Genomic DNA, 14,391 nt, shown 5'->3' on the forward strand with positions numbered 1-14,391 from the left:
TATTATATTATTATATTATTATTATTATTTATTATTATTAGTTATTATTATTTATTATTATTATTAATATTATTATTATTATTATTATATATTATTATATTATTATGTATTATTATTATTATTATTATATTATTATATATTTATTATTATTAGTATTATTATTTTATTATTACTATTATTACTTATTTGCCGAAATAAAAAACTTTTTCCCGTTCTTTTTGGGGCGGGGGGGTTTGTCTTTTGTTACAATGGAGGTTGAAGGAGGGTCGGCCACTTGCAACTCACCTAAAAACGGTTGAGGAAGGAGAGGTCCTGGCGCTGGTGAAATGGAGAAAAGGGCTGCTCAGTCTCCAGCCGCAACCATCTATCTTGTAAGGGCTAGACTACAAACCGGCCATTAACAGGTTACGGAGAAGAAGTTATTCCAGGAAGAGAACAGACACACATTGTGCCCTTTACTTTCTTCCTCAAAATTGTAATATGGTTATCTTTCGTACCATTATGGTATATTAAATTACTTCACCCCAAAATATGTCAGCTTTTGTCCACCTTTACCCCAAGTATGTTTGTTTTTTGTTCCGAATAAGGTAATTTTTCCCTCAAATATGTCGGCTTTTGTACCAAAATATAATATGTTATTTTTTCACTTTTTACCCCCAAGTATCAAGGTATGTTTGTTTTTTTGGTTCCGAATAAGTTAATTTTTCCCTCAAATATCGGTCGTCTTTTGTCCCAAATAGGGTTGTCTTTTGTCCCAAATATAGTTGTCTTTTTGTCCCCAATATGTCACCTTTATCCCAAAATATGACATTTTTTTGTCCACCCAGGTGTGGCAAATTTATTCCCCCAATAATGTTACTTTAATTCCCCAAATTATGTTGGTTTTTGTCCCCAAAGATATGTTGCCTTTAATCCCCAAATAATGTTCGTCTTTTTGTACAAAAAAAAGTATTTATTATTATTATTATCTATTATTTATTAAACAATCTGATTGGTTGATTTCCAACTTTATAGCCAACCAGATTGCATGCAAGAGGTTAACCTTGAACCAATCTTAAAATTATACACACATAGGTATTGTGGTTCTGGCCTTCTTCTTTTTCTTCGCCTTTTCTCGTGTACAGACCGGGTCGGCGTTTTTCGTCAGCCTCTCAATCAGCCCTTTTGGTGATTGTTTAGGGCTGACATTTGATATTGGCTACAAAATTTTTACAAGTGGATGCCCTTCGACCTTTGCTATTTTTTCTCCTCGTATATCACGTGCTCAGTTGGCCTCACCCTCGTGAGGCCAACAACTCAGGAGAGTGATGAGTAGCTGTGGTTAATAATCCAAGTGAAAAACTGGAAAAAGACCTCGTATGACCTTGGCTGTCGAAAGGCTTCCTCACACGCAGACGAAAGAGAGAGAGAGAGAGAGAGAGAGAGAGAGAGAGAGAGAGAGAATGAGAGAGAGAGAGAGAGGGAGAATGAGAGAGAGAGAATGAGAATGAGAGAGAGAGATGGAAAAAGGAGAGAAAAATAAGTTATTTTGAGAGATACATATTTCACAAAACTTTTTTTCTTCCCTCGCACACATACTCTTTTTATCATCCTACAAGAATTTTTCTGTTTCCATCGGAAAAACATTTAGGCCTTCTCTTGTAAAGTCTAAAAAAAGGCCAAAAAACATTCTTTTTGCCTCCATCAGGGAAAAGTTTTCACCTAGAGATTTTTATACTTACGTCTTACGTATACCTATAGGTACTTACGTATTGTACGTATTTAAAATACTTTTGCTTCCAGGAAGATAAATTTGCTTTTGAGAGATTTTTCCGAGTATTTTACTGAGGAAGAGGAAAAGCCATGTAGATACCTATGTAGATTCCTCAAGATCCAGGGCTTACTAAACTATGGTCCGTAAAAAAGTCCTTTTTTCAGGTTTGATAGAGGTTTAGCCAACACCTGAGAGCAGCCTAAGACGCGTTTCGTTCTTATTTGAACTCATCAGTTAGACATAGCTCTCAGGTGCTGGCCAAGAATTTGGAAGTGTTATATACTTCAGAGATGGAAATTGTGGAGAAACGAGAACCTGAATTTTTATGTAAGATTTTATTTTAGTGTCGAGTGTTGTAGTGAGCGCTACAGAGGAACAGAGGAAACTGTTGACTCGTGCTGAGGTCTTACCTTATTATTCCGAAATAATCCGAAAGAAAACAGAAGGAAGACAGGATAGGAGAAAGCCAGCCGTTCCAAAAACAAACCTCATAAAATCCACCCTGTTTTATCTTAAAGGGCCGTATATAGGATTTTATCTAGGGGGGGAGGGATGCTCCAATTTTCCGACTCTGGCCTACACTAAAGGATATAGAAATGAATCCCGAGGAAGGGGGCGGGCCGGGTCCCCTTTAATACGGCCCTAGGAAGAACCCCTGCTCAAGATCAACAAAAGGGAATGTATATCTTATATTATAAGAACAAGATCCATTCACTCATTCACATTTCACACACTGATCGCTCTATCTCTAGAACCACAACACCTAGAAAGCTGAAATTTGGTAGGAATATTCCTTTTATGATCTAGGTGTGCAATAAGAAAGGATTTTGCGAAAATCTAAACCGATCCTGAGATATGATCAATTTTTGATCGCTAAAATCACCATAAGAAATACACAGAGTGCAGAGACTGCGGGAGAGAAAACTTTTCCTCGCTCGCCTAATATTTGAGTTTCGTATATGTTTTTAGTTTGATAACTACAAGTTCGGCCATGCCTTTTGCACAAGTTTGGCCATGCCTCGGGATGAACTAGCGGGATTCCGGAGCGAAGCGACGGAATTCAGCTAGTAATAATATAAAGGGAGCAAAATGAATTTCGAAAAACGATGCCAGGAATTTTAAAATTCGGGAAGAAAGAAGTTAAAAGTTGCCTTTTAAATTTTCTGATTGTCGGAAGATACAGGTTAGGTACCTACCTAGTTGAAGTTTAGCCTACATGATGGCCTATTTTTATCTCTAGCTATTTATTTTTGGATTTTTTGTATAAAAAGTTTTTCCCTCCCCCCTCCTTCGCCTTTAGTTTCCCAGGTTTTAATCTCCACTCCTATTGATATACATACCTCTGGCAGCCTGACATTCAAATTTACGATCAGTAAAATTAGGATCTTTCGAATTTCAGTCTTTCAAAGTCACAACAGCAGTACTCCAACACGCGACGGACGTTCACATTAAATGTATCCTTCACAGTTCTGATCCAAATCCAACCTAATATTCACTAGAACTACCCGTGCTCTACTGACATTCACATACTGAAGACTTCGACATTCACAATAAGAGTACCTTTACTCCAACTCTAGCATCATTACATTCACAATTTGTTAAAAACAGAGAATGTCAATGGGAATGCCAATTCTTTCGTCTCCCTAGGGAGGGAGACAAATAGACAAATTAACATTGAATGTTGGAATGTTACTTTTTTCTCTCTCTCGATTTCTCGATTTTTCAACTTTTCTTCTTCTTCTTCTTCTTCTTCTTCTTCTTCTTCTTCTTCTTCTTCTTCTTCTTCTTCTTCTTCTTCTCTTCTTCTTCTTCTTCTTCTTCTCCTCCTCCTCCTCCTTTTTCTTTTTCTTCTTCTTTACTTTCTTTTCTCTCCGATTTTTCACTTCTATTTTTAATCAAGAAGATTTTCTTCGCTTGGACACAAACGTTTTCTCAAGACATTAGGGAAAGATAAAGCTCGAGAGAGAGAGAGAGAGAGAGAGAGAGAGAGAGAGAAAGGGAGGGAGAGAGGAAGAGAGGGAGAGAGGGAGAGGGAGAGAGAGAGAGAGAGGGAGAGAGAGAGACTTCAGTAATGCATTTGATACCGTCAACAACTGTGTCGACCGAAATCGAATTTTCGAAAACTCGGACTTATATGGGTTCATTGGGGAATTTGCTTTATCTCTTTCTCACATTAAGACAGTTTATTAAGAGCCCCAATTCCACTATTAGAGACCCAATACAGTGCAGGCTGCAGGGTCACCCATCCGGATAAGAACCTAGCGTAATGTTGCTTAATTTTAGTGATCCAGTGGGAACCAGGGCATTTAACGTGCTATATCGCTTCTGGCTAATTACCTAATCTGAGGTGAACCAATTTTTTTGGCTCTCTCTCTCTCCCTAAAAAAAAAACACTATTCTTTACTAAGTTGCACTTTTCTCCCCCCCCTCTCTCTCCTCTCTCCCTCTCTCTCTCTCTCTCTCTCTCTCCTCTCTCCCTCTCTAACTTTTTCCTGAATTGTCGTTACGGGAGATGAAAAAAAAGTGTCAATGAATAGTCTGGACCCACCATTATAAGACCTCTTCTTTCTCTTGTTATGTTCTTATTTTCGCCAGCCATATTTATGAAATAAAACATGTTTTCTGCTGTATAAACCCCTAATTTCGTTGTAGAAACCCCTGTTTTTGTTGTATAAACCCCTAATTTCATTGTATAACCCCCTTATATAAACGTTGTGGACACCCTGTTTTTTACAGTATAAACCCTATTTCCACTGTATAAACCCTGTTTTCTGTTGTATAAACCCTGTTTTCTGTTGGATAAACCCTGTTTTCTGCTGTATAAACTCCCTTTTTAATTGAATAAGCCTTGTTTTTTTGTTGTATGAACTATGAACCCCATTTTCACTGTTTTAGTTGTATAATATAAACCATGTTTTCGGCTGTATAAACTCCCTTTTTAATTGAATAAGCCTTGTTTTTTGTTGTATGAACCCCATTTTCACTGTTTTCGACTGTATAAAACCCCACTTCATTAATTATATGGTATACCATGCTTTCTATTGTATATGTAAACTCCTTCTTTCATTTCCCGTGTTACACAGACAAGAGAAGACCCTTATGAAGAAGAGCATTGACAATACCGCAAACATCAGATCGGAAATGTTCTATCTACAACGCGACCTCTGTCGGGAGAAAGTAAAGTGTCGCGTTCTGGAGGAAGAGTTGCAAAATCCACTCAACGTTCACCGGTGGAGGAAGTTGGAGGTAACATTGTTTTCTGTTTGGGGGGGCGGGGGTTTTTCTTGCCTTTTCAAAAATAGCCGTTTTATTATTATTATTATTATTATTATTATTATTCTCTCTCCCTCTCTAACTTTTTCCTGAATTGTCGTTACGGGAGATGAAAAAAAAGTGTCAATGAAAAACGATATGTTCAAATAATGAAGATAAGTAATGACAGAGTGAGAGAGAGAGAGAGGAGAGAGAAGAGAGAGAGGAGAGAGGGAAAGAGAGAGAGGAGAGAGGGAAAGAGAGAGAGAGAGAGAGAGAGAAAGAGAAAAGCACACAAGAGCATTTGATGAATTGGGAGAACACGCCTTTTTTCTCTCTTTATTTATCCTATTTCTTTCTCTATCCATCTTTCCTCGCCCTCTCTCTTCTTTCTCTTCTCCTCCTCCTCCTTCTTCTTCTTCTTCCTCCTCTTCTTCTTCTTCTTATTCCCTTTCTTCTTCTTATTCTTCTTCTTCTTCTTCTTCTTCTTCCTCTTCTTCTTCTTCCTCTTCCTCTTCTTCTTCTTCTTATTCCCTTTCTTCTTCTTCTATCTATATTATTACCAAAGGAATATTGTCGCCTACGATCTTTTGCCCTTTGCCTTCCTTCTTTCTCCTCCTCCTCCTCCTCTCTCTCTCTCTCTCTCTCTCTCTCTCTCTCTCCTTTCCTGTCATTTTGGGACAAAGCCTGTAGGTATAAGATAGGTAAAGGATATTGTATTTCCTTTCAATAAAGTTATGAACTTAAAAGGACATTGTATTTCCTTTCATTAAAGTTATTAACTTATTAATAAAAGGAGAGAGAAAGGATGAACACAAGGGGGGACTTTAAACATTGAGTAGACCAGCTTAGTCTGGCTGGGAGACTTTAACAGGAGAAATACCAGCCTGAAATTTCCCTAGCTCTTTCTTTCTTTCTTTCCGTGTCCTCTTCTTTCTCATCAAATCTTTCTTCCCCAGTAATTTGAGACGTAAATTGCCCTCTCATTTGCCGCAAGGAGATCTGCGTGAGTGCATGTCGTCTCCATTTGGCCGCATACCAGGAGATGTTCATGCGTCTAATCACTGCCGCATCCGCAGGTTGCATCCTCTTCGTACCCCCATGTTATATTTGCAGCAGGAGACTCCGGACCGAAGGCGATTTAGGGCGTTCCCTAGCTAAAGAAGTAGCAAAGGTTGAGTGATTAATGCTGTCCAATTGTGAAGAAAAATCATTCATATGCCAGCCTAGTTGGCTTGGGGAGTAGCGCGTCTACCTTGTAAGCGCTGGGCCGCGGGCTGGATTCCCGCCCGGGGCGGAATTATCCTAGAGGAATAAGGTTCGTTCTCGAAAAGGCTGGTTTTTTCCTATCCTGTCTTCCTTCCTTCTTCGATTTCGGGACGATAAGACCTTAGCAGTTACAGTTCTCTCTGTCAAACCTCCTTTTTTTAAAGTAAAAATCGTTCTTTGGTTTCAGGCAACCGATCCAGACCGTTACGAGCTCATCCAGAAAGTCCATCTCCTCCAGAAACGCATCCTCCTCCAGAACCAGAACCTCCTGCGTCAGGAGAGACGCTTTCAGAATCTACTCCGCCTCCAGATAAAACTCCAGACGATGCTGTCTAAACAACCCTCGGTCGAGGAAGTAAATCAACTGGTCAGCTACAAGTATTTGGTGAAGGAAAAGAATGGACATATCAAGGTAAGAATCGCCTGGAGCACGGTCTGAAGACTTCCCCAACTGAGTACGATGACAAATGAGCCCTTAAATTAAACTGAAAGAATTCACTCTAGAAGTCTCGGGTACTCGGGTTCGATCGATCGGAAGGATTTTATCCTAAGATTCTTAAACAGATAAGGTTCGCTCTCGGAACGGCTGACTTTCTCCTATCCTGTCTTCCTTCTCTATTCGCTTCCGGGACGATAAGACCATAGCAGTTACAGTTACTTCTAAGAAACCTCTTAAAGAAAAAAGAACAAAAAAAAAGTGGAGCACTTACAATAGCATTGACTTCGTTCTTTCAGTTATTCTGTTTCAGCTTTTCTCACTACCCTAACCAAATCTTCTCAAAAACACAAGCTACAAATTATTCCTAATTTCCCCTCTAGTTTCTAAAATTTAAGCTAATTTCCCTCAGTTCCTAGCAACCTGCAACAGTAGCAACCTTTTAGCATAAGGCTCAATTACACTGAGCCAACATGTTGCAGTTGTGGCAATGCAACATTACAGAATGCTCCATTGAAGCAAGCTTCAAATCCATTTCAACATGACACCTTGCAGCATGTTTGAAACATGTTGCATATGATTCTTCCGGTCTTGAAGTGCTTTGAAGTTGTTGTGCTACATGTTTTGAAGTTGTTGTGTTCCTTTGAAGAATGGTTCACAGCATGCTTTATGTTGCCACTTAGGGTAGGGTACAGGGTAATTTTTAGGGTCATTTTGCCTGAAATAGGGTAATTTTTCAACAAATTTAGGGTACTTTTTAAACCTTGGTGGCAACAGTGGTTGCCCCCAAGGTTTAAACAGTGGTTGCCACAGTACATTTGCATCTTTCGTATCAGTTGTTGTTGAATTGCTGCTTGTTGCTTTGAAGCATGTTTCACTGTTGCATGCCTCATGTTGCCTTGAAACATGTTTCACTGTTGCATGATGTTGCCTTGAAATATGTTTCACTGTTGCATGCCTCATGTTGCTTTAAAACATGTTTCATTGTTGCATGATGTTGCCTTGAAACATGTTTCCCTGTTGCATGATGTTGCCTTGAAACATGTTTTACTGTTGCATGGTGTTGCCTTGAAACATGTTTCACTGTTGCATGATGTTACTTTGAAGCATGATTCACTGCAACATGTCTCATGTTGCCTCAGTATAATTCCGCCTTTAGATTTCAGAGGATCATCATAAATTCATGAAATCTCTTACACAAGCTCTTCAACAAATCTTGAGAATTATTTAATGTTGCATGTTGCACAAACCTTTAATGTTGCACCCGAAGTTGCAAAATTCTTGATATTTTGTACCACTATTAGGGTTGCCAACTTTTTTTTCGGCATATACGGTAAAAACTAGCAAAATGGTGAAAAAATACGGATTTCCCGATTTTTACCCGGAACAAAGGCATGCCCCCCCCCCCCTCCCCAAACAAAAAAAAAATATTTTGCAACAAATAAAAAAAAAGAACAAATACCAATGAAGTAATTCGAAATAAAAACATCCTTGTACCTATCCTTGGGTAAAACCGCTTTACCCAAGGATAGGTACTAAATTACAAATAATCCGTTTTTGAATCCGTGTTACTAAAAATCACATGCTAAAAGGCTGAAAAAATACCTACTTAACTCGCGGGTTTTTATGTTTTTCGTACGTACCTACCTATCTTTTTAAACTTTTTTTTTTGTATTTTTTTCTGTTTATTAGTCAGTTCCCGTATTTTCCATAGATTTGGAAAAAAAACCGGAACAAAGGTGTGTTCCGGCGGAACATTTGATTTTTGACAAAAATACGGATTGTTCCGGGAAATAACGTACGGTTGGCAACCCTAACCACTATACCAGTTAAGAGTCTCTCTCTATCTTTCTCTCTCTGTCTTTCTCTCACTCTCTCCCTCTTTCTCTCTCTCTCTCTCTCTCTCTCTATCTCTTTCTCTCTCCCTCTCTCCTTTTACTCCCTCCTCCTCTTCCTTCTTCTTCTTCTTCTCCGTCTTCTTCTTCTTCTTCTTCTTCTTCTTCTTCTTCTACTATTAACTTCCTCTCCCTTCTTTTTCTACTTCTTCTCCTCTTTCATCTTTTACTTTTCCCTTCTCCCTTTAAAATCTTTCTTGTTTTTCCTATTTTTGTCTCCCTCTCTCTTCTCTCTTCTCTTCTCTCTCTCTCTCTCTCTCTCTCTCGTTTGTGCTTTCACTCTCAAATGACATCCTATATATATTTCCGGGTCTATGTACCTAGGTAGCTCTGAAATATTTATATTTTGTGTCTCACTATTTATTCATACATAAGTACCTATATATGTAGGTATTTAATATTTATACACTATGTTCATAAAGTCCCAGGCCACCCTTAGACTACCTACCCTTTTAACTTTTTTTTACGGTTCACCCGAATTTTGGTTAGGTACTCAAAATTTTGAGTTTTGGTAGGTACTCAAAATTTTGAGTACCTACCAAAATTCTTTAGCATAATCGAGGGCTGCATACAAAATGTCAACTTCCCAGGGTGAACAGTAAACAAGTTAAGAGGGTGGCCTGGGACTTTATGAACACAGTGTATAGATATGTAGGAATACCTATGTACATATTATATAAGTACCTATGTATATATACTTACCTATAACACATCCAATATGCATGTGTTCATGTTGTGTTCACTTTTGTAAAATGCACCTTCTCTCTCTCTCACACACACACACACACACACACACACACACACACACACACACACACACACACACACACACACACACACACACACACACACATTTTCTTTCTCCCTCTCCCTCCCTCTCTTTCATGTTTGTCATCACAGTTTTTCCTCATTCTGTCTCTCTCGCTCTGTACCCCTTTCGCTAAGCTCAAATCTCGCTCCTTCCCTCTCTCTCTTTATATTTTTCCCCCTATATCTCTATCTCTTTTTCTCTTCAAGAATCTAGCTGCCAGCAGAATGAAATTACAAATTCCTCTAATGAGAGAGAGAGAGAGAGAGAGAGAGAGAGAGGGAAGGAGCGAAATTTGAGCTTAGCAAAAGGTGTGCAGAGGGAGAAAGACGGAATGAGGAAAAGTTGTGACATGAAATAAAGAAAGAAGCGAAGAGGGAGAATGATAGAAATAGAGATGAAAAGAGATAAAAAAAAAGACAAAGAGATCCAAGAGAGAGAGAGAGAGAGAGAGAGAGAAGGATTTGAGCATAGTAAAAGATAGGTACAGAGTGAGAGAGACAGAATGAGGAAAAGCTGAGACATGAAATAGAGGGAGAGAGAGAAATAGAGAGAGAATGGAAGAAAAGAGAGAGAGAGAGAGAGAGAGAGAGAGAGAGAGAGAGAGAGAGGGAGAGAGAGAGAGAAGAGAAAGGATGTAATAAGACAAAGACAAAAAATAAAGCCAGTTTCTCTGTGAGAGTGAAAATAGTCTAATTGTCTAAAAGATATACATAGAGGTGTTCCATCTTTTTTTTTTTTTTTTTAGCTTACTCTTTAGGTATGGTGGGGGGAAGAACTTTTGGCAGCAGATAAAAAATTATATTTGTTCTCTGGGAATCTTTGTGAAAAGATGTGCGAAATTTCGGCCTTTTTCTGGTGGGTTTTCCGCTACCAAAAGTTCTCCCCTCCCTAAGCACAATGCCTAACGATCCTAAAAAAAATCGTTTACCTAAACTCCTCTATCTATTAGACTAAAACGATAAAAATAGAATGAAGGAGAGAGACAAAGAGAGCGCGAAAGAGAGAGAAATACTTCCAAGTTTCCAACACTTTCGTCCTCATGAAAATTAGATCAGTTCTCTCTCTCTCTTTCTCTTAGGTAGGTATTCTTTGTCTTTGTTTTATTCTAATTTCTACATGTTATGCAACTTAAAACATACATGAGCAACAAAGAAGGAAGATAAGAGTGAGAAGTCGTGAGTGTTTGCAGGGTAGGTACACATTTCTTCGATGATGAAGAAGAAATGTGTATCAGGTAGCATTACCTGTAGGTGTCTATACCTCTTCCATTTATCAATCTCAAATATTTTGTCTCCCCCAGGATTTGAACCTGGATCTGAAGACTACAGACCATGTGATCAAGCAGTACCAGTGTGACGTAGACAAGTTGACAGAAGAGTTGACCGCCTTCAAACAGAGATACTTTCAACTGGTAAGTGTCAGTCGATTGAGGGTATAATTGGTAAGTGTCCGTCTATTGGTAAGTTATTGGTATTTTTGTAGGTCAGAGTACATTGGTAAGTTAGAGTCAACTGGTAAGTGTCATTTCATTGGTAAGTCTGCGTCCATTGGTAAGTAAGAGTTGTATGCTCCAAAATGTCGGAGCCTATTAGCCTACAATAAAGGGGACAAAATCGAGCTCCATGTAGGCAAGGGAGTCCTGCACTCATGTCCGGAAGTGCATTATCTCCCAGCTAGGAGAGGAAAAGAAGGGGGAGGGAGAGAGAGCGCGAGATAGTGAGAAAGAATATCTAAGTTGCGCGGGTTGCGTCAAAAAATAGAAAAAAAGGTTCTATTTAGGTAATAGGTATTAGTGTTTAAAGACTGAAAGAGGAAAGAAGGGAGGGAGAGAGAGAGATGAAGAGAGTGAGAAAGAGAGAGAGAGAGAGAGAGGGGGGGGGGATTACCAGAGTATCAGTGTAATGTTATCATTAAAATTTTCAGCATGAGATCCGATTATATGAACAAAATGAGGAGGAGGAGAAGAAAGTGGATAAGGAAGATCTGAAACATGATGAAGAAGAGGAGTATAAGAAGGAGATGAAGGAAAGGGTGTAGAAGAAGAAAGAGGAGGAGGAGGGGGAGAGGAAGGAGTAGAAGAATATGAAGGAGAAGACGAAGAAAGAAGAAGAAAAATTAAAGGTATGAAAATAATTTTGGAGAAGGAGGAAGAAAAGAGAGAAGGAAAAGAAGAAGGAAGAGGAGAAAAAGAAGGCCAGGAAAATGGATAAGGAGGAGCGAGAGGAAGAAATCTAATCATATTATCACATACATTTTGTTCTGTTGCAGAAGAAAAACTATGACAAAAAGGTGGAACTGTTGAAGCAATTGGAAAACAGAAAACCAGCGGATACCAAGACGAACACCAAACCAAAGAGGAGATTCAAAATGTGAAAACAAAGGAAATAAAAGAAATCAAAGAAAATCCAAACCAGTTTCATTCTTCAAAGGAACTGATGAAGCAATCGGAAAACGAAAACTAAACAAAGACCAAGATCAACTCTTACACACTAAACCAAAGTATCAAACCAATCAAAAAGGAGGTTTATATTATGAGAACAAAGAAAATAAAAGAAATCAAAGAAAATCCAAACCAGTTTCATTCTTCAAAAGAACTAATATCTGGGTAACTGATGAAGCAATCGGAAAACGAAAACCAAACCAAGACCAAGATCAACTCTTACACACTAAACCAAAGTAACCAAGGTATCAAACCAATCAAAAGGAGGTTTATATTATGAGAACAAAGAAAATAAAAGAAATCCTAAAGAAAAGCCCAAAGAAATTCAAATTAGTTTTCATCGTTCTAACTTCAACAAAATATGAGACAACAGAAGCAATCGGAAAACAAACATTCAAGTCATTCAACGATTCAACCAAGATTGCCATTAAAAGATGAACAGATGAACCGAACTAAAGAAAAGCAATCCAAAACAAAATAAACCAATAGGAGGTTCAAGATATGACAAAGAAACTGGAAGAACTCCAAAAGAAAATGCAAATTCTCATCGTTCTAACTTCAACAGAGCTAACAGAAGTTACAGAAGTAACAAATGATAATGAATGTTGAAGCAATAGGGAAACAGAAAATGAATATCCAAACCAAAAGAGGAAGATTTAAAATGCGAGAACAAAAACAATGAAGGGACATTCCAGAAAGAAAATGCAATCTGCAATCAGATAAAATTAATGACAAAAATCGAGAAGAATCCCAAGAAGAACATTGAAAATGTGAGGATATTACGAAATATTTGAAGAAGAGGACGAAGAAGAAGGAGAAGAAAAGGAAGAAGAAGAAGAGGGAGAGGGAGAAGTAGAAGAAGAAGAAAGAGAAAAGGAAGAGGAAGAAGAAGACGACAAGAGAAATGCAATCCTAGAGAAAATTGAAAGTTTTCAAATAATCTAGCTATCTTAAATTAGTTGTTAATTTAACACAGTTTTTTACTTGGTACTTGGTAAATACAAAGTCTGGAATCTGTTAGACACAAAAGTAAGTCCCATAATCACCCAACTTTTGCAAGAGCGTTTATTTACAGATAAACTGCAAAAACTGCACAAATTACCTAATGAGTTAGTTAAACTTTCGGTTTTTACAATTTTATTAAAATAATTAGTACCCCAGGTTGCCCGTGCTTCGTCACGTAAAATTAATCATAACTCGAGATCGGTTAGGATTTCTGCAAAATCCTATCTGATTGCACATCTAGAACATATTAGGAATATTGCTGCCAAATTTCATCTTTCTAAATTGGAAATTTAATTTTACAATTGAAAATAGATTACACAAAATGTCAATTGGATACAATGTCTATTATTATTATTATTTTATTTTTTTTTTTAAGAAGAAGACAACCTCTCTGTAAGATCTCAAAACACTGCCATTGTCAGATATTCAAGTTAAAAAAGAAAGAAAAAAAAGTAAAAAAAAAAAAAAAAAAAAACAACTGCCATTGTCAGATATTCAAGTTAAAAAAGAAAGAAAAAAAAGTAAAAAAAAAAAAAAAAAACATCAACTCCCTCGCAAGTAGCAACACAAAACACATTTTGCGATTTGCGAGTCAGTTTCAGTTTCAGACTTTCAGTTCTCATTTAGTCGTGTTGTCTTAACGTTGTTTTTTCCTCGAATGGCTGTCGAAATTTCGTCTCAAAATTTCCCGAAAATATAAAAATTACGTATTTTCTCTCTCTTCATATTTTTTTGTCGTTCGCTTTCACTTGCTTTTATCCGGTTATTGTTTATATTGTTTTTTCTCTAATATTTTTTCTACTTAGTGAATCTCTTTGTTTTTCTTGAATTGTCTTAAATTGAGTGTTATTTTTTCTGTTCCTTATTTTTACTTCTTGTGTATATTGTTTTCATATTTTCGTCGTGCTGTAATTTTTCCAAGTGCTTCTTCTCTTTTCATTACAAGTTCTTTTTGTCTTTTCGAAATGTTCCTATTAGATAAGAATTGTGACTAAAATAATTGATTTCTCCTAGGGTCCTAGTGTTCTTCCGTTAGACAGCTCGTAAGTTCATTTCGATAAACCATTAAATAAGTGTAGATAAATTTAGGTAGGTACCTACTTTTGTAGAGAAAGCTTTTTTTTATCAAAATGGCACTTCGGTACCTATTTACATAATATTAACACGTTTAATACTAAAATGAGAAGAGAATAGAATAGAATAGAATAGAATAGAATATACCTTGTTTATCCTGCTCGAATGAGACTAAAAAGTCCCTTTACCCCAGCAGTCTAAACAAGGTCTCGTTTATTTTATGGGTTTCATATTGTACAATGCTTAGTTATTACTATAGACCTTGCTTAATAAAAAAAAAAAAAAAAAAAAAAAAAAAAAAAAAAAAAAAAAAAAGAAAGAAGACTTATTCTCTTCTTATTTTAGTATTAATTAGTACTTGACATGGTATCCCGTTTTCAAAGTTTATTAACACGTTTGTCAAATTTCATCAGAATCGGACTAACTGTTTTCGGGAGTCACGGCGAGTCAAAGAAT

At 37.3% G+C, this 14,391-nt stretch overlaps 1 protein-coding gene across 1 annotated transcript in view; it reads left to right on the plus strand.

Moving 5' to 3' along the window:
- LOC103513994 (cilia- and flagella-associated protein 58-like) overlaps nt 1-13,170 on the plus strand; it is a 41,033-nt gene extending 27,863 nt beyond the window's left edge. Inside the window, exons 7-11 of the mRNA XM_026827067.1 lie at nt 4,837-4,999; nt 6,462-6,686; nt 10,717-10,827; nt 11,685-11,800; nt 11,972-13,170. Coding sequence (XP_026682868.1) covers nt 4,837-4,999; nt 6,462-6,686; nt 10,717-10,827; nt 11,685-11,789 — 604 coding nt within the window. The 3' untranslated portion in view covers nt 11,790-11,800; nt 11,972-13,170. The remainder of the gene's footprint in view (nt 1-4,836; nt 5,000-6,461; nt 6,687-10,716; nt 10,828-11,684; nt 11,801-11,971) is intronic.
- Nucleotides 13,171-14,391: the final 1,221 nt, after the last annotated feature.

Source organism: Diaphorina citri, unplaced genomic scaffold, assembly GCF_000475195.1.
Source record: "Diaphorina citri unplaced genomic scaffold, Diaci psyllid genome assembly version 1.1 scaffold1062, whole genome shotgun sequence".
NCBI lineage: Eukaryota > Metazoa > Arthropoda > Insecta > Hemiptera > Psyllidae > Diaphorina > Diaphorina citri.